This window comes from Anolis sagrei, chromosome 1 (genome assembly GCF_037176765.1).
Source record: "Anolis sagrei isolate rAnoSag1 chromosome 1, rAnoSag1.mat, whole genome shotgun sequence".
Classification (NCBI taxonomy): domain Eukaryota; kingdom Metazoa; phylum Chordata; class Lepidosauria; order Squamata; family Dactyloidae; genus Anolis; species Anolis sagrei.
Window position 1 is genome coordinate 189,672,452 of NC_090021.1, and position 20,180 is coordinate 189,692,631.

The following is a 20,180-nucleotide window of genomic DNA, read 5'->3' on the forward strand; positions in this document are numbered from 1 at the left end:
TGTTGCAAAAATCATTTTTCAAGATCCTAATCTGACAGTATTGCATTGATTCCAATCCCATTTGCCTTTTCCTGTTAGAGGATATAGAAATATATTAATTTATACTGAGCTTAATTCACTACTTTTTACTTACAATTTTTCCCTTTTCTTTGTTTTATTAAGGTGCACCTGAAATAGATGTACCACCAGAATATACAGAGGTAGTCAAATACAAAGCTGGCACTGCAGTTAAACTGAAACTTGGCATTTCTGGAAAGCCTATACCTACAATTGAATGGTTTAGAAATGGTAAAGAAGTACAAACCAGTGCCCAAGTATCCTTTGAAAACACCACAGAATTTTCATCTATATTGATTAAAGATGCAACTCGTCTTAACAGTGGAAACTATGAACTGAAACTAAAGAATGCCATGGGTTCTGCATCTGCCACCGTTAGAGTTCTGATACTTGGTATGTTGTTTTGGGGAAAACCATGCGCAATTTTGTAAAACTCTCCTAACTGTATCCATTGTATATATAAAAATATCTAACTTTCTCTCATATCAACAGATAAACCAGGGCCTCCAGGTGGACCTGTACAGTTCAGAACAGTGACTGCCGAAAAAATTACCCTTATGTGGGAACCACCAACAGATGATGGAGGTGCTAATGTGACACACTATATTGTTGAAAAACGTGAGACAAGCCGTGTGGTTTGGTCCGTAATTTCAGAAAAACAAGAAGAATGCATTGTTACTACCACAAAAATCATAAAAGGAAATGAATATATTTTCCGTATACGAGCTGTAAACAAATTTGGTGTTGGTGATCCACTGGAATCTGATAGTGTCATAGCTAAGAATGCTTTTGGTAAGTGAATCACTATTCTTTCATACATTATTAAGCATTTCTATGAAATAACATTCCTATTTGATTGCACTGACCCAATTTAATTTTTTTTAAATACAAAAAACAGTGACACCTGGACAACCTGGTATGCCAGAAGTTACAATGATAACTAAACAATCGATGACAGTAATGTGGAGCAGACCTACTGTAGATGGTGGGAGTGAAATAAATGGATATTACCTTGAGAAACGTGATAAGAAAAGTCTAAGCTGGTTCAAAGTCACTAAAGAAACCATCCGGGATACCAGACAGAAAGTGACAGGACTAACAGAAAACAGTGAATACCAGTTCAGAGTTTCTGCTGTGAATGCAGCTGGACAAGGTCCCTTCTCTGATGCATCTGAGTTCTTCAAAGCAGCAGATCCTATAGGTGAGAAACCATGCATGCAGATATCTACTAATATAACCAAGGAATAGGCATTTTTTAGCTTAAGGAAGGTATATTCTACATATTTCTATTAGCAGTTATTGTTATGTAGTCTTACTTTTATTATTTAAATTTCACAGATAAACCAGGACCACCTGTTAAGCTGAAGGTTGTTGATACTACAAAGACATCTATCACACTTAGCTGGACTAAACCTGCCTATGATGGAGGAAGTGCAATTACCAGCTATGCTATTGAAAAGAGAGAAGGGGATGAAGAAGAATGGGCTGTGGTCAGTGCAAGAGGAGAAGTGAGAACCACAGAGTATGTTGTTTCTCATCTTCAACCAGGAATCAACTACTACTTCCGTGTAGCTGCTATAAATTATGCCGGACAAGGTGAACCTATTGAAATGACAGAACCTGTACAAGCTAAAGATATACTTGGTATGTAAATATTTCTCTTAATTTTCAGTGTTTTGTATTACTAGCTTTCCGTAAATACCATATTAATAATTTCTCATGCTTATTTTAATGTCTATTTTGCAGAGGAGCCAGAGATTGATTTGGATGTGGCTCTCAGAACCTCAATCGTAGCTAAAGCAGGTGAAGATGTACAAATAATGATTCCATTTAAAGGAAGACCTCCTCCAACTGTCACATGGAGAAAGGGTGAAAAGAACCTTGGCACTGATGAAAGATACAACATTCACAACACAGAATCATCCACACTACTTAGTATTCCTCAAGTCACTCGCAATGATACAGGAAAATATATCCTCACAATTGAGAATGGAGTTGGAAAACCAAAAACTTCATTTGTCAATGTTAAAGTACTTGACACTCCATCTGCATGCCAGAGACTAACACTTAAAAATGTTTCTCGAGGAACCGTAACATTAGTATGGGAACCCCCGCTCATCAATGGTGGTGCTGAAGTAACCAATTACGTGGTTGAAAAAAGAGATGCTACAAAGAGAGCCTGGTCATCTGTTACGACAAAGTGCTCCAATACAACATTTAAGATAACCGATCTGTCAGAGAAAACTCCATACTTCTTCCGTGTTTTTGCAGAAAATGAAAATGGATTGGGTGAACCTTGTGAAACCTCAGAACCAGTAAAAGCGGCTGAAGTTCCTGGACCAGTTCGGGATCTGACCATGAAAGATTCAACAAAGACTTCTGTCACTTTGCAATGGAACAAACCTGAATTTGATGGTGGTAGTCTCATATCAGACTATGTAATTGAAAAGAGACTAAAGGATGAAACAGAATGGTCCTTTGCCGGGACATGTAAAGGATGTGAATTTGTAGCTGATAAGCTGAAGGAGCTTTCTGTTCAGGAATTCAGAGTGTTTGCTAAGAATGAAAAAGGAAAAAGTGATGGTGTAACATCTGGGCCAATCACAGTGAAAGACTATGTCATAACACCTGAAGCAGACCTTTCTGATATACCTGGGGGACAGGTCACGGTGAGAATAGGCTATAATGTACATGTTGAACTGCCCTATAAGGGAAAGCCCAAGCCCACTATGAGCTGGCTGAAAGACAACATGCCTCTTAAAGAAAGTGAACAAGTTCGCTTCAAGAAAACAGAAAATAAAATAACTTTAAGCATTAAGAACGTGAAAAAAGAAAATGGCGGCAAATATACTTTAATTCTTGACAATGGTGTTCATCGAAAGTCATTCCCAATTACAGTTATAACACTGGGCCCTCCATCGAAGCCAAAGGGGCCTATCAAACTGGATGAAATTAAAGCAGACAGCATGGTTCTTTCATGGGGGGCTCCTGATGATGATGGAGGAGCTGAAATTACTGGTTACAGTGTTGAGAAGCGAGAAACTTCACAAACCAATTGGAAAATGGTATGTTCCAGTGCAGAAAAGACCACTTTCAAAGTTCCCAACCTAGTCAAAGATATAGAGTATCAATTCAGAATCCGTGCAGAAAACAGATACGGCGTGAGTCCACCACTTAACTCCATAGAGGTCATTGCAAGACACCAGTTTAAACCACCAGGTTCACCAGGGAAGCCTGTTGTTTACAATATAACAGCTGACGGAATGACCATCTCTTGGGATGCTCCAGTTTATGATGGAGGTGCAGAAATTATTGGATACCATGTAGAAAAGAAAGAAAGAAACAGCATCTTGTGGCAGAAAGTAAATGTTTCACACATTTCAAATAGAGAATACAGAATTACCGGTTTAATGGAAGGCTTGGACTATCAGTTCCGTGTCTATGCAGAAAACTCAGCAGGATTGAGCTCTGCCAGTGATCCCAGCAAATTTACCTTGGCTGTCTCTCCAGTTGGTAAGTGACTTAGCACTCAAATGTTGAACACATATCTTCGTATTACTGTATGCACTTACGTTGATACATATTACTATGCACCCCTCTCTCCACCTTCCCTTTAGATCCACCTGGTACACCTGATTACATTGATGTGACTAGAGAAACTATCACTCTGAAGTGGACTGCACCTCTTCGTGATGGAGGCAGCAAGATTGTAGGCTACAGTATTGAGAAACGGCAAGGAAGTGGCGATCGCTGGGTCCGATGCAATTTTACTGATGTCAGTGAGTGCCAATATACAGTGACAGGACTTAGCCCTGGTGATCGATATGAATTCAGAATACTGGCAAGAAATGCTGTTGGGACTATTAGCCCTCCTTCTCAGTCTTCAGGCTATATCATGACCAGAGATGAAGCTGGTAAGTGTCCTTTACTACTAGTGCAGCATGGTCCAGAACAACCACGCTCCGTCAGTTTCTGGGCTGCACTAGATTATTTATGGTTTAAGTGGGTTAGTATGGAATTCTAGTGACCAGTGGCATTCCTAGGGGGTTGAGGGGAGTGTGGGCTGCACCAGACACCAAAATGACTGTCTCATTCAGAAGGAGCACCTCCCCATGCCTTCCACAGTTTTAGGTGGCAAGACCAGGCAGTGGGTGCAATCTTCCCATCTTTCCCTCTTCCCAGCAGGCCAACCCCAGGGTGGTAAGCTGGGTTGATTCTCCAAAACCTGGGGTTGCCTCCTTTCCCCATTCTGGGTGACACCAACCTTAGTGATGCCACTGTTAGTGATCGTTAGCTTACTATTTTCCCAACAATTCATTATTCCTTCTTAATATTTTGACAAACATAAAAAATTGTTCATTTATTCATTAAGAAAGCATGGTTAATGGTGAAGCTATTGTTTCAAATGTCCTTCAATGTTTTGATGCATTTCATAATTCTATTTTTAAATGTTTATTTTAATTGTACATTATTTTAAGGCATCAAATAGTTGTCTATGTCTAAAGCCTCCTTGTGTCCCCTCCGGGGTTGAGAAAGGTGGGATAGAAATGTCATAAATAAATAAATAAGAAACGCAAAAGGGTGGCTCCAAACACAAATACTTCTTTTGCACTGAATACTGAAAGGAATTCTAAAATAAAATAACTAGCATGCCTCTTTGTATTATTTGTTGGAAAACTATGTTAGTGAGCACTAATAAGAATTATTTCTGAACATCATATTCCTTTTTTTTATTCTCTAGTTCCACCAAATATAGAATTTGGTGCTGAACATTTCGAAGGTCTTACAGTTAAAGCTGGAGAAAGCATAAGACTTAAAGCTCTCATCACAGGCCGCCCAGTTCCTCAGGTGACATGGTTTAAAGATGGACAAGAAATTGATAAGAGATTGAATGTAGAAATAAACACTGCCCTTGGCTTTAGCACCATCTTTGTAAGGGATGCTTCTCGGGACCACCGTGGAATATATAGAGTAGAAGCCAAGAATTCATCAGGAGCCAAACATGAAGATCTAACCATAAGAGTACAAGGTAACTTTGCATTCTTTTTTTTAAAAAAAAAACTTGCATCAAATTAGAGTTGGCTGACTTAATACAAGACAATTTAAATCACTAAGGATTTAAGTTATTTACTTAATTACTGTATTTATTTACTAATTATAAGTTAAATAATTTCCACCAATACTTTTTCACACTTTTGATTTGGTACAAATTTGATAATTAAATAAGCTAATTTACAAGTCTACTTACAACATTTGGAAAATATTTTGTATAAAGTAATAACTTAGAGTCTATGCTAAGATATGGATGCTGGATCATTACATTGGGAGTAATAAGAAATCAGTCCTGTAAGTGGACGAGCTTGTTCATTGTTGTTATGTACCTTCAAGTCATTTCTGACTTAGGGTGACCCTGGGGTGAACCTGTCATAGGGTTTTCTTGAAAAAAAAATGTTCAGGAGAGATGCCATTGCCTTCCTCTGAAGCCGAATGTGATTTGCACACACAGTCACCCAGTGGATTTCTATGGTCCAAGGGGCCTGATCTCTAGAATTGCAGTCCAGTGTTCAAACCACTGCATCACACTGGTTCTTCCAACTAAATCTAAATGTTTGTCCCAGCTAGAGGAGACATATTGAATCAGCAGTTATGAATGCCGCGATGAAGATGAATGTAGACTAGACACTCACAAACACAGAAACCTTTTGCCAAGGAACAAACTCAGTCATTGGGTTTTTTTGTAGTTTATGTAAAAGAACATATATACTTACAGAGTCCAAATGTTACCTTTAAGACACAAGCCTTGTGTAACTTCAAACTCCTTCCAGCAAACTCCTCCAACTGCACCTCTTTAACAATCCAGCTCCAACAACTCACACTAAGGAGTAGTGCTTTAGTTCCTTTATTCCCCTTGTACCTGCCCCACCCTGGCTGTAACCACCCAATATTGGCCAGGTGGTTTGGCTCATTCCCTGCTGCATTGATCCTTGCATCACTTACATCATTTACTACTAGTTTTGTCTATGATTTTTTTCAACTATATTCTATCAGAAAATGTCAGTTTGGGGGCGGGGGATATATTTTTATCCTATAAATATATATATATATTTATATATATCCTGTAAATATATTTTTATACTATGGTATCATTCTATATTTTATCAGCACAATACAAATAATCCATAATTTAATGTTACAGATACTCCAGGAAAAGTTGGTGGACCAATACGGTTTACCAATATTACAGAAGAGAAGGCCACGATGTGGTGGGAACCTCCAGCTAATGATGGCTGTGCCGCCATTACTCATTACGTGATTGAAAAGCGTGAAACCAGCAGGGTGTCCTGGGCACTCATTGAGGACCATTGTGAAGCCTGCAGTTACAGTGCTGTCAAATTAATAAAAGGCAATGAATACCAATTCCGAGTTTCTGCAGCCAACAAGTTTGGTGTTGGCAGGCCCCTGGAATCTGATCCATTTGTAGCACAACCACATTATAGTAAGTTAACTTTAAACTGAAGCAGTTGTTTCAATATACGTTTGCCAGTCTAATTGAGAATGTTCTCTGACGTCTGTTTTTATTATTATTCCATAGCTGTTCCTGATGCTCCTGGAACCCCAGAACCCAGCAATGTAACAGGAAACAGCATTACGCTCACATGGGAAAGACCCAAATCAGATGGTGGAAGTGATATTAATCAATACATCTTGGAGAGAAGAGAAAAGAAGAGCATTCTTTGGGTCAAAGTATCCAGCAAGAGGCCTATTACAGAAACAAGATTCAGAGTCACTGGCCTAACTGAAGGCAACGAATACGAGTTCCAGGTTTTGGCAGAAAATAAGGCTGGAGTGGGGCCACCAAGTGGTGTCTCAAGACTGATTAAATGCAGGGAGCCAGTCCACCCACCAAGTGCTCCTACAGTTGTTAAAGTGACAGATACTTCAAAGACAAGTGTCAGCTTAGAATGGACCAGGCCAGTTTTTGATGGAGGTTTAGAAATAATGGGCTACATCATTGAAATGTGCAAAGCCAATCTGGAAGAATGGCATAAGGTCAATGCTGAGACTTGCCTTGCTACCAAGTATACCGTGACTGACCTAGAACCCAATGAGCACTACAAATTCCGAGTCAGTGCCGTAAATGGTGCAGGCAAAGGAGAAAGCTGTGTAGTTTCTGCTTCCGTGCAAACCGTAGACAGGCTGTCTTCACCTGAACTTGATATTGACGCCAACTTCAAGCAGACTCATATTGTCAGAGCAGGTGCAACTATCCGTTTATTTATTGCCTATAAGGGCAGACCTGTGCCTACTGCTATATGGTCCAAAGCAGATTCTAATCTGACCTTGCGAGCTGACATTCATACAACAGATTCATTCAGTACATTAACTGTGGAGAACTGCAACAGAACAGATGCTGGCAAGTATGTCTTTACTGTAGAAAACAACAGTGGTAAGAAGGCCATTGCTTTCACTGTTAAAGTGCTAGATACTCCTGGGCCACCAGGACCTATTACATTTAAGGATGTGACTAGAGACTCTATCACTTTAATGTGGGATGCTCCAATCTTGGATGGAGGTGCCCGTATTCACCATTATATTGTGGAGAAACGGGAAGCAAGTCGCCGCAGTTGGCAGATTGTCAATGAAAAATGTACCCGACAGATTGCTAAGGTCTCTGATCTTGCAGAAGGCTTGCCCTACTTTTACCGTGTGTCAGCAGAAAATGAATATGGAGTAGGTGAACCCTGTGAATTAACAGAGCCAGTTGTAGCTACTGAAGAGCCTGCTCCACCTAAGAGATTAGACATTGTGGATACCACTAGGTCATCTGTGGAACTCGCTTGGCTTAAGCCAGATCATGATGGTGGTAGTCGTATTACTGGATACCTCTTGGAGATGAAACAGAAAGGGTCTGATGTCTGGGTTGAAGCTGGTCAAACAAAACAGTTGACTTTTACAGTTGAAGGTCTCACAGAAAACACTGAATATGAGTTCCGGGTTAAAGCAAAGAATAATGCTGGCTATAGTCAACCAAGAGATGCCTTTGCTTCTGTCATTATTAAAGAACCACAAATTGAGCCAACTGCAGATCTCAGTGGAATAACTAACCAAACTGTAACCTGCAAAGCTGGAAGCACCTTCACTATTGATATACCAATTAGTGGGCGTCCTATTCCCAAGGTAACATGGAAGCTTGAAGAAATGAGACTCAAAGAAACAGACAGAGTGACTATTAAGACAACAAAGGATAGAACTACTTTGACTGCAAAGGACAGCATGAGAGGTGACTCTGGTAAATACTATTTAACACTTGAGAACACTGCTGGCGTGAAAACGTTCACTGTGACTGTCATTGTTATTGGAAGACCAGGTCCAGTTACACGACCCATAGAAATATCATCTATAACAGCGGAATCATGTGTGTTGTCATGGAAAGAACCTGAAGATGATGGAGGCAGTGACATTACAAACTACATTGTTGAAAAGCGTGAATCTGGAACAACGGCATGGCAATTGGTAAATTCCAGTGTCAAACGTACACAGATCAAAGTCACACATCTCACTAAATATATGGAATACAGTTTCCGTGTCAGTTCAGAAAACAGATTTGGTGTCAGCAAGCCAGTGGAATCAGTACCCATAGTGGCTGAGCATCCATTTGGTAAGACTCTTCTTTTTCCTTAGAATGTGCAAAATGGTTTTCCAGTTTTGTTTTGTTTCAAAGTATCTAATGCTTCATGTATTTTTTTTTCTTAATTAGTCCCACCAAGCCCACCCACCAGACCCGAGGTCTATTTTGTTTCTGCTAACGCTATGTCCATTCGATGGGAGGAACCATATCACGATGGTGGTAGCAAAATTGTTGGATACTGGATTGAAAGGAAAGAACGCAACACAATCCTTTGGGTGAAGGAAAATAAATCTCCATGTTATGAGTGCAACTACAAAGTAACTGGACTTGTGGAAGGCCTGGAGTATCAGTTCAGAACATACGCATTAAATGCTGCTGGCATTAGCAAACCTAGTGAAGCTTCCAGGCCAGTACTGGCCCAAAACCCAGTTGGTAAGTATGACCAGTAGAGAAAATGTCTTTTTGGCCTTACTAAAAAGGTGACAATAAAATAATGTTTTCCAATATGTTATTCCTTTCTAGATCCACCAGGCAGACCAGAGGTAACAGATGTCACAAGATCTTCAGTGTCTTTAAGCTGGTCTGCTCCACTTTACGATGGTGGAAGCAAAGTTGTTGGCTATATTGTAGAACGCAAGCCATTCAGTGCGACTGGAGATGGACGTTGGCTGAAATGCAACTACACCATTGTCTCAGAAAATTTCTTTACTGTAACAGCTCTCAGTGAAGGAGAGGAATATGAATTCCGTGTGCTGGCAAAGAATGCTGCTGGTGTCATTAGCAAAGGATCTGAATCCACTGGCGCTGTTGCCTGTAGAGATGAATATTGTAAGAGACATTCGGATAGTTTTCCACATTATATAAATCCTGCTAGTGTTTTAAAATATCAGAATTTAAATTTATTTTGTTTGCTTTCCATAGCACCGCCTAAAGCTGAACTGGATGCCAAATTGCAAGGAGATATTGTAACAGTTAGAGCTGGGTCTGATCTTGTTCTTGAAGCATCCATTGGTGGAAAACCAGAACCAAAGGTCTTTTGGTCCAAGGGTGACAAGGAGCTGGACCCAAGTGAAAAGATCTCTTTACAATACACAAGCAAGCATGCCGTTGTCATCGTTAAGTTCTGTGACAGAAGCGATTCTGGAAAATACACCTTAACGGTCAAAAATGCTAGTGGAACGAAACAAGTTGCTGTCCTCGTCAAAGTGCTTGGTAAATGTTTTACGGTTGTTCATTTTCTGTGATGCAACTTTTCCCATCAAAACCTTTCTTAAGATAAAAGCATTTTGTTCATGGCTCTATTTGCCCATTGCTCCTTATTTGTAGATTCTCCTGGTCCCTGTGCTGGCAAAATCACCATCAGCAGAGTAACAGAAGAGAAGTGTACCTTGGCCTGGAATATTCCTCAAGAAGATGGAGGAGCAGAAATTACCCATTACATTGTAGAGAGACGTGAGACCAGTAGGCTGAACTGGGTTATTGTTGAAGCTGAATGCCAAACAGTATCATGTGTGGTAACCAGACTTATTAAGAACAACGAATACATATTCCGTATAAGAGCTGTCAACAAGTATGGGCCAGGTGTTCCACTGGAATCAGAACCCATTATTGCTAGAAATTCATTCAGTAAGTATCTTCCTAGTTCATATAAGAATTTATGATTGGATGAGAGCAAAGGAGGGCACATATGTAATAAACTATTCTCTCTTTTTCTTCTTCTCTCTCTCTCTTAAAAATATTTACAGCTATTCCATCTCCTCCTGGTGTACCGGAACCTGCGGGAGCTGGAAAAGAACACATCATTATTCAGTGGCAGAAACCAGAATCAGATGGGGGAAGCGAAATCGACACCTATCTGGTAGACAAACGGGAAAAGAAAAGCCTACGCTGGACACGGGTTAACAAAAACTACACCATTTATGATACAAGACTGAAAGTTACTAATCTAATGGAAGGCAGTGAATATCAATTCCGTGTCACTGCTGTAAATGCTGCTGGAAACAGTGAGCCTAGTGATGCCTCCCACTACATTTTGTGCAAAGAACCATCATGTAAGTCTATGAAATTAATAATTTATTACACAGTAATTGGTAGGGTGGTCTTGTAAGGTTTAGAACAATTAAAAATGATTGTTTAGACCAAGGATGTCAAACTCCTTTTCATCAAGGGCCACATCAGTCTTAAGATTGCTTTCAAAGGGCCATTGAATCTATAGACAGAGAATCAATGGATACAGAGGGCCAACTATATTTTTAACATAGTGGTCAGTACACTTTAGTTTTTACCCCTTTTGAGTCCCCCAATGTCACTGAATCTCAGCTCCCATCAGTTTTTATTATCTACCATGTGAGCTGGAGATGAGAATTGCAAACCAACATCATCTGTGGCTCTGAGATTTGGGAGATGAAAAAGAACATTTTAAAGTCAAATCAGACATCATATGCACAAGTCTTGTATCTGAATTCAACCTCCCTGTCCTGATTAAACAAAACAAGTGCAGTCTTCCATGTTACTGTGTCACAACTCTCATAAGCTCTAGTCATCATGTCTAATGATGAGGAATACAGGAGTTGTAGTCCAGCATCCGGGGGGCCACATAAAGTGATATGGCGGGCTGAACTCGCCCTGCGGGCTTTGAGTCTGACACATGTGCTTTAGAGCATTCACCAGAGCTATAAATAGTGTATTTTAAAATATATATGTTTCAGAGATTTGTGTGCCATCCTGCACCAAGTTCTCAGTGTGACTTCAGCATTTGCATTTCACTTTTTTGCAGATTTTATGATTTCTGGCTCATAGAAATTGATGCCTGTATCAGATTCAGAAATTCTTAAGTATTGTGCTAGTGATATGAACATATGAAAGAGCACTTTCTTTTATTCCTGTGCTCCAGCTGGTAGCTACTTAATCAGAATTTTGTCTTCTTTTCAAAATACTCTGCTAAAAGGTTAACTTTGCTTTAGGATAGCCTTTCTCAATCTGAATCCCTCCAGATGTTTTGGACTACAGCTATCATTATGCCCAGATGGCTTTGGGCAATGGAAATAGTAAGCGCAATGCATTACTATTTCCCATTAAGGGAAAGTCCTTTTCTATCAGAGACTACTACAACACAGATATAATGCAATAAGGAATAACATGCATCCTAGTCATATTTCCTGCATGGGAAAAGGGAAATCCACAAAATGTTTCCGCTTCAGACTCATCGCTGGCATTCCAAACGATTTCTCACTGAATTAAATAAAATAGTGACCCTGGTGTTCTGTTATGTAGAGGGCACTTTTTGTATGTAGCACAATGTCTTGTGTCATGTGATCTACATGTTTTTCCCTGATTTTTTCAGATCAACAATAGACAAGATTATATAGGTTAAATGATAAAAGAGGAAAAGCAGGCAGAAAAAATGTAATGCTTTTCTTTTGGGACAGAGAAATCCATATTATGACTTTCTGACTCTCTCAGGCCCAATAATACTAATATTATGTTTCTTTTGTACCAGTGGTCAAAGAAACCATAACTTATTTTCCAATTATTTTGCATCAGAATAATTATGCTGAAGCATTCTATCATTAATAGAACAGGTTTAGCTAAAGTGTATTTCAACTCTAGGACTAAAACCATGTAATTATACTTATTGTGGGAAGCTGAAAGTGATTGTTTTTTAAATGTTAAGTTGTAATTTGTCCATTGTAATAATATGAAACATGTTTTTTTCCCCAAAGACACTCCAGCAGCACCTTCACCACCAAGAATTGTGGACACTACTAAGACCAGCATAAGCTTGGCATGGACAAAACCCACATATGACGGTGGAGTTGACATATTAGGCTATGTTCTTGAAATGAAAGAAGAAGGTACTGAACAATGGTATAGGGCCCATACTACTGCCACCTTAAGGAACCCTGAATTCACTGTGACTGGTCTTAAAGTAAGCCAGAAATACCGCTTTAGAGTGGCTGCCACCAACATCAATGGCATGAGTGAATACAGTGAGTCATCTGCAGAAATAGAACCTGTGGAAAGACTAGGTAAGGTCAAAATCCATTATTTATAATCATTGACAATTTATAATTTAGAAATCTATCTAGATGCATTCAAACACTATTTTTTATTTCTCCCTCCATCACAGAAATACCAGATCTTGAACTTGCTGAGGATCTAAAGAAGACCGTTGTTGTTAGAGCAGGTGGTTCTTTACGTCTAATGGTATCAGTATCTGGCAGACCTCCACCAATAATTACATGGAGTAAGAAGGGTGTTGATTTGGCAAGCCGGGGAATTATTGACACCACAGATAGCTATACACTTTTGGTAGTGGATAAAGTCAACCGGTACGATGCTGGAAAATATGTCATTGAAGGTGAAAATCAATCAGGAAAGAAATCTGCAACAATTCTTGTAAAAGTCTATGGTAGGTACACATTTGAGGCTTTATTGTTACAGAAAGAGGGTTGTCTATTGCTTTTGCCTGTATTTCTAAGTAGCACTTCATCAGATATAAGAAATGTTACAGAAACTTATTTAGATAGTAGTAGTTGTCATTGTTGTCACAGTAGTTATGAATGAAATTAAAAGATCTTTGCAAAACAGATTTATAATGTGAACAGATCAGGCAATAATTAAGCAATATGAGAGCTAAGTGAACAGTAGAAAAAGGGAAGGAGGGAGAGAGAAGATAAGAGGAAAGCAGATTAAGAGCATAGCAACTGGTTCCGGGAATAATACATGGTCTGTGAGATTTATTTGAGTAGTACAGGAAAAGACATGCATTTACAAAAAAAAAATAGCAACATCTGTTTTGCCTTTCTCCACTGCAGATACACCTGGCCCACCAGCAGCCGTGAGAGTCAAAGAGGTCTCAAAAGATTCTGTGACAATTACTTGGGATATTCCTACTATTGATGGTGGTGCTCCTGTCAACAACTACATCATTGAGAAACGTGAAGCTGCTATGAGAGCTTACAAGACAGTCACTACTAAATGCAGCAAAACCTTTTATCGAATTTCTGGACTCATTGAAGGTGCCAGATACTATTTCCGAGTGCTTCCAGAAAACATCTATGGTATTGGTGAACCCTGTGAGACCTCAGATGCAGTACTGGTGTCAGAGGTTCCAAGTGTACCCCAGAAACTGGAGGTGGTTGATACTACGAAATCTACTGTATCACTTGCATGGGAAAAACCACAGCACGACGGTGGCAGCAGATTAACTGGCTATGTAATTGAGGCTAGCAAAGCTGGAACTGAAAGATGGATGAAGGTTGTAACACTCAAACCCACGGTCTTAGAACACACAATAATTTCATTAAATGAAGGCGAACAATACTTGTTTAGAGTGAGAGCACAAAATCAGAAGGGCGTGTCTGAACCAAGAGAAGTAGTCACAGCAGTGACAGTACAAGAACAAAAAGGTAAGAATCATAATGATAAAGAAAATCAAAACATTATTGACATTGTTGATAAGTAGCTCACAAGGATTGGCATCATATTGAGTTTCCTTTCTTCTTCCTAGTTATGCCTGCAATTGATCTTGCTGGAATTCCTCAAAAGACTGTTCATGTACCAGCTGGCAGGCCTATAGAACTAAGTATCCCAATTTCTGGAAGACCACCTCCAGCAGTGTCTTGGTTCTTTGCTGGCTCTAAACTAAGAGAATCCGAACGTGTCAAGGTTGAGACAGTTGCTAAGACAGCTAAACTAACCATACGTGAGACCACAATACATGATACTGGGGACTACACACTTGAACTGAAGAATACAACTGGAACTGCTCTTGAAAAAATAAAAGTCATTATTCTTGGTAAGAATGTGTTTTGAAGATATAACTATCCACTATTTTTCTTGCGTATTTCCCCCCTAAATTCAGATATGCTGACTATGACCTTATTATTATTTACTTACATATCTTCTTTTCTTTTTAATAGACAAACCTGGACCGCCCACTGGGCCTATTAAAGTTGTTGATATTGACTCAACTTTTGTAACCATTTCCTGGGAACCACCAGAGATGGATGGTGGTGCCGCATTAAGTGGCTACGTAGTGGAACAGCGTGATGCTCACCGCCCAGGATGGCTACCAGTGTCTGAATCTGTAACCCGAACAACATTTAAGTTTAGTAAACTCACTGAGGGTACTGAATATGTGTTCCGTGTGGCTGCTACCAACCGCTTTGGAATTGGTTCATACTTACAGTCCGAAATCATAGAATGCAAAAGCAGAATCAGTAAGTAAATATATTCCTACTCCTCTACACTAGTTTATATTGACACATATAGACATTTCTTGCAAAATAAACACTATATTAATTCTGATTTTCTTTTGTTTAAAAAGATTGAATCCAGACAATCAAGAATGTATTTGTAAAACAATGCAGCACCATGTACCTGAATATTAATAATGAAGTATGATTGTATACTCCCTCTCCCACACTTTTTGAAATGTAGGTATTCCTGGTCTTCCTGGTACCCCAGAAGTATTTGATATCTCCCGTGATGGAATGACACTTACTTGGTATCCACCAGAAGAAGATGGTGGTTCACAGATCACTGGTTATATCGTGGAACGCAAAGAAGTTAGATCAGATAGATGGGTCCGTGTCAATAAAATAGCGGTCACTATGACACGCTACCGATCAACCGGATTGATTGAAGGACTGGAGTATGAACACCGTGTAACAGCTATCAATGCTAGGGGCACTGGCAAGCCAAGCAGAGCTTCCAAACCTGCAGTTGCTATGGATCCAATTGGTAAGTAATGTTTTGTATTCATACTGCACGCTAGATGTAGCAGTTTATTTCTTATTTAATCCTATTATCAAGAAAATACTTGAGAAATGGTTGATAGTATTAGTATTAATAGTATTATTTTATTAATTTCAGACAGCAAAACTATTCAAAAATATTTAATTAGTGTATTTGAATATGCTCTGATCCCATATTCCAGCTCCCCCAGGCAAACCTCAGAATCCAAGAGTTACAGATACAACAAGAACATCTATTTCCCTGGCTTGGAGTCCACCAGAAGATGAAGGCGGGTCCAAAGTGACTGGCTATTTGATTGAAATGCAAAAGGTTGATCAGTTTGAATGGACCAAATGCAACACGACTCCAACCAAGATCCGTGAATACACACTGACACATCTTCCACAAGGGGCAGAATATAGGTTCCGTGTCCTGGCTTGTAATGCTGGTGGCCCTGGTGAACCTGCCGATGTGCCAGGAGTAGCCAAAGTGACTGAAATGCTTGGTAAGATACTGTAATTATGACTTCTTCATGAAGAAAATGAATGAAAAATGCTACTTAAGCTTTCATGCATTCAACATGTAATATTTTTCTCCTTTACAGAATTTCCTGATTATGAACTTAGTGAAAAATATCTGGAAGGTGTCTTTGTAAGACAAGGTGGGGTAATTAAGCTTACAGTGCCAATTAAAGGTAAACCACTCCCAATTTGCAAATGGACTAAAGAAGGGCATGATGTCATCAAGAGAGCCATGATTGCCACTTCTGAATCACATACTGAACTCGTAATAAAAGATGCTGAAAGAGAAGATTCCGGTACCTATGATTTGACACTTGAAAACAAATGTGGCAAGAAGGTTGTTTACATCAAGGTCAGAGTGATTGGCACTCCAAATCCACCAGAAGGGCCACTAGAGTATGATGACATCCAAGCACGCTCTGTAAGAGTCAGCTGGAAATCGCCAACTGATGATGGTGGCGCCGATTTACTGGGTTACATTGTTGAAAGGCGAGAAGTACCAAAGACTGCCTGGTACACTGTTGATTCCAGAGTAAAGGGTACATCATTAGTAGTGAAAGGACTAAAAGAAAATGTGGAATATCACTTCCGTGTTTGCGCTGAAAACCAGTTTGGTGTAAGCAGATCTCTCAAATCTGAAGAACCAGTTGTGCCGAAGACACCTTTGCGTACGTAAACGTTTCAACTTTCTTCATTTGCATACAGAAGGGGGAAAGGATTACTAAGATCCATTATGGGACACGTACTCCGATGATGTAGCCTTAGTTTGTGTTCTGATTCAATCTATCTTAGAAACTAGTTAGTTGCACCACTTGAAGGAGTTCTAAGCTACAGGCAAATAGGGCACTGGAGAATCACATATGCAGTCCTCCCTCTTACAAGTTGTAAGTTTAGTTTACATCATCATAAATACTGAACTGGATACCAACTCATATCTTTATTTTGGTCATCCTTCAAAAATGTCGGAGTTATTCACCTTTTGCTCACAATAAACCCATGCCACAAGTAAGGCAAACACATAATCACATAACTTATTGATCTTTATAGCTAAAGGGATAGTTAAGCCTATGTTTTTTGCTCTGGTTTGATTAATATCTACACAATATTGTATTGTAATTTTTTATATTTGCTTTGTTTTAAATTGTCATAAGATTGTGTGGTTGTTAGCCACCATGAGTCCCCATAGGGATAGAGGCAAGGTACAAATAAAGTTAATAATAATAATAATAATAATAATAATAATAATATTTTTTTCAACAGATCCTCCAGAGCCTCCAAGTTACCCACCAGAAATACTAGATGTCACAAAGAGCTCCATTAGCTTGTCTTGGTCCAGACCTAGAGATGATGGTGGTTCTCGTGTCACTGGCTACTATATAGAACGTAGAGAAACATCTACTGAGAAATGGGTCAGGCACAACAAAACTCACATCACAACCACCATGTATACTGTCACAGGACTGGTTCCAGATGCTGAATACCAGTTCCGGATTGTAGCCCAAAATGATATTGGTGAGGGTGAGCCTAGCCCTGCTTCTGAGCCTGTTGTGTGCAAGGATCCATTTGGTAAGTAAATGTAATTCTGTATTAGAGCACATCAAAATGGAATTGTATGAAAAGACAAACTACAATTTCTTACTAAAATAACGTATTTTGAAATTTTGCAGACAAACCAAGCCAGCCTGGAGAGATTGAGATCACATCAATATCTAAGGATAGCATTACTTTAGAATGGGAGCGCCCTGAATGTGATGGTGGCAAAGATATCATTGGATACTGGATTGAATATCGCCAGTCTGGAGAGACTGCCTGGAAAAAGTGCAATAAAGAACGCAACAAAGACCGGCAGTTCATAATGGGAGGCTTACTGGAAGCAACAGAATACGAATTTAGAGTATTTGCAGAAAATGAAACAGGAATTGGCAGACCTCGTAGAACAGCAATGACTGTTAAGACAAAATTAACATGTAAGTTGAAATAATACTCCAAATGTTATCTTTTGCGTCCCTAACAAAAATGTGTTTCTTCTTCCACGAAGTTAAAAAAATTACTGTTCTGAATTTTCCAAGGCTTTTAAATTTTATGTTGCAATCCTTAGCATCTTTTATTGTGCAAACTAACTTGAGCATGTTTTGTTAAAGGTGGCACAACATGTGAAGAGATAAATATGATGATTTACTTCAGTATATTTACTCTGGTCAATAAGATACAATGAAAAAATATGTTATTTCATCATTCAGTGCTAACGAAACTAAATATGGCATTTTTATTTGTAACAATGTAGGGAGATTTTACTCATTTTCCACCCCCTTTTTTTTATAAATACAGCTGGTGAAGCACCTGGAGTAAGACAAGAAATGAAGGATGTCACTACCAATCTGGGTGAACCAGCTCAGTTATCATGCCAGATTGTTGGGAGACCTCTTCCTGATATAAAATGGTACCGTTTTGGCAAGGAGCTGATACAGAGCAGAAAATACAAAATGTCATCAGATGGACGCACCCATACACTTACTGTTGTTACAGAGGAGCAAGAGGATGAAGGACTTTACACTTGCAAGGCTGTCAATGATGTTGGAGAGATTGAAACGAGCGGCAAGCTCTTATTGCAAGCTCCCCCACAATTCCATCCAGGTTTCCCATTGAAAGAGAAATACTGTGCAGGTGTGGGTTCCACTCTCCGCATTCATATTGTCTACATTGGTCGTCCAGTACCTGCCATCACTTGGTTCCATGGCAAGAAACCTCTGAAGAGCGGAGAAAATGTTACTATTGAGAACACAGAGCATTATACCCACCTTGTCATTAAAAATGTACAACATAAGGCCAACTCAGGAAAGTACAAAGTCCAACTTAGTAACATATTTGGAACGGTTGATAGCACACTCAATGTGGAAATACAAGGTAAGTATTGTTTTTCCATTATTCAGAAATCATAGGCTTCAATCTATATTTTTGGCACATAAGTTAATGTCCAGCCTTTCCTATTTCACAGATAAGCCAGATAAACCAGGAGAGCCCATTGTTATTGAAGCATTGTTGAAGAACTCTGCAGTCATCAGCTGGAAGCCACCTGGAGATGATGGAGGTGCCTTAGTTACAAACTATATTGTAGAGAAAAGAGAAGCAAAAGAAGGCACAGAGTGGCAACTCGTATCTTCAAGCATTTCTGGCACAACCTGTAGAATTGTTAACCTAATTGAAAATGCAGGATACTATTTCCGTGTCTTTGCTCAGAACACTTTTGGTATCAGTGAGGCATTAGAGGTTTCATCGGTTGTGGTTATCAAGACTCCATTTGGTAAGTACACTACACAATCCATGTTTCTGTTTAACTTCAGTTCAAAAAAGCAGAGAAGTTTCATATCCTTGTACATATTCTCCTTTACAGAGAAACCAGGCCAGCCAACTCGGCCAGTTGCATCTGCAGTGACTGCAGATTCTTGTGTTGTATCTTGGAAGCCACCTGCTAGTGATGGAGGCTCAAAGATTAGAAATTACTACCTCGAGAAACGGGAGAAGAAGCAAAACAAATGGATTGCCGTAACAACAGAAGAAATCCGTGAAACTGTCTATTCCGTCACAGGTCTTATTGAAGGCCTTGAATATGAGTTCCGTGTAAAATGTGAAAACCTAGGTGGTGAAAGCGAATGGAGCGACATTTCAGAACCAATCACTCCTAAATCCGATGTACCAATTCAGGCACCACATTTCAAGGAAGAAATCAGAAACCTGAATGTGAGATTCAGGGGTCATGCTACTTTTGTTTGCAAAGTCACTGGTCATCCTAAGCCTATTGTAAAATGGTTCAGGCAAGGCAAAGAGATTTTGGCAGATGGGGAGAAAGTGAAGGTACAAGAATTTAAGGGTGGATATCACCAACTGGTCATTACAGATGTAACAGATGAGGATGCCACTGTATATCAAGTGAGAGCAACCAACCAAGGCGGATCAGTCTCTGGCACTGCCTCCTTGGATGTTGAAGGTAAGCACAGTGCTTTGCTACTAACACTAATACTTATTTAACTTTCCATGCAGCGTAGGCATAAAGACTACACAAACCTTCCTGTACTTAGAATTTTTCTTAAATGTTTCAAAATATCTGATGATGACAAGCCTTGAAGCCTTGACCAAAGCAATTATACTAAAATATATAGATTATCAATATGCAAAAAACATATTAAATGCAAAAAGTGTATGTATTCGTGTAGGCATTTTAGGCTACATTTTAA

At 39.3% G+C, this 20,180-nt stretch overlaps 1 protein-coding gene across 1 annotated transcript in view; it reads left to right on the forward strand.

Moving 5' to 3' along the window:
* TTN (titin) overlaps positions 1-20,180 on the forward strand; it is a 303,381-nt gene that overhangs the window by 273,643 nt on the left and 9,558 nt on the right. Inside the window, exons 282-308 of the mRNA XM_067471246.1 lie at positions 163-450; positions 550-849; positions 956-1,258; positions 1,396-1,701; positions 1,804-3,570; positions 3,675-3,971; positions 4,799-5,086; positions 6,254-6,553; positions 6,650-8,716; positions 8,816-9,118; positions 9,209-9,514; positions 9,608-9,898; positions 10,013-10,312; positions 10,432-10,737; positions 12,409-12,714; positions 12,816-13,097; positions 13,504-14,097; positions 14,199-14,486; positions 14,611-14,910; positions 15,131-15,433; positions 15,630-15,932; positions 16,032-16,616; positions 17,209-17,514; positions 17,616-17,915; positions 18,277-18,852; positions 18,944-19,249; positions 19,340-19,933. Of these exons, the coding sequence (XP_067327347.1) occupies positions 163-450; positions 550-849; positions 956-1,258; positions 1,396-1,701; positions 1,804-3,570; positions 3,675-3,971; positions 4,799-5,086; positions 6,254-6,553; positions 6,650-8,716; positions 8,816-9,118; positions 9,209-9,514; positions 9,608-9,898; positions 10,013-10,312; positions 10,432-10,737; positions 12,409-12,714; positions 12,816-13,097; positions 13,504-14,097; positions 14,199-14,486; positions 14,611-14,910; positions 15,131-15,433; positions 15,630-15,932; positions 16,032-16,616; positions 17,209-17,514; positions 17,616-17,915; positions 18,277-18,852; positions 18,944-19,249; positions 19,340-19,933 (12,465 nt within the window). The remainder of the gene's footprint in view (positions 1-162; positions 451-549; positions 850-955; positions 1,259-1,395; positions 1,702-1,803; positions 3,571-3,674; positions 3,972-4,798; positions 5,087-6,253; positions 6,554-6,649; positions 8,717-8,815; positions 9,119-9,208; positions 9,515-9,607; positions 9,899-10,012; positions 10,313-10,431; positions 10,738-12,408; positions 12,715-12,815; positions 13,098-13,503; positions 14,098-14,198; positions 14,487-14,610; positions 14,911-15,130; positions 15,434-15,629; positions 15,933-16,031; positions 16,617-17,208; positions 17,515-17,615; positions 17,916-18,276; positions 18,853-18,943; positions 19,250-19,339; positions 19,934-20,180) is intronic.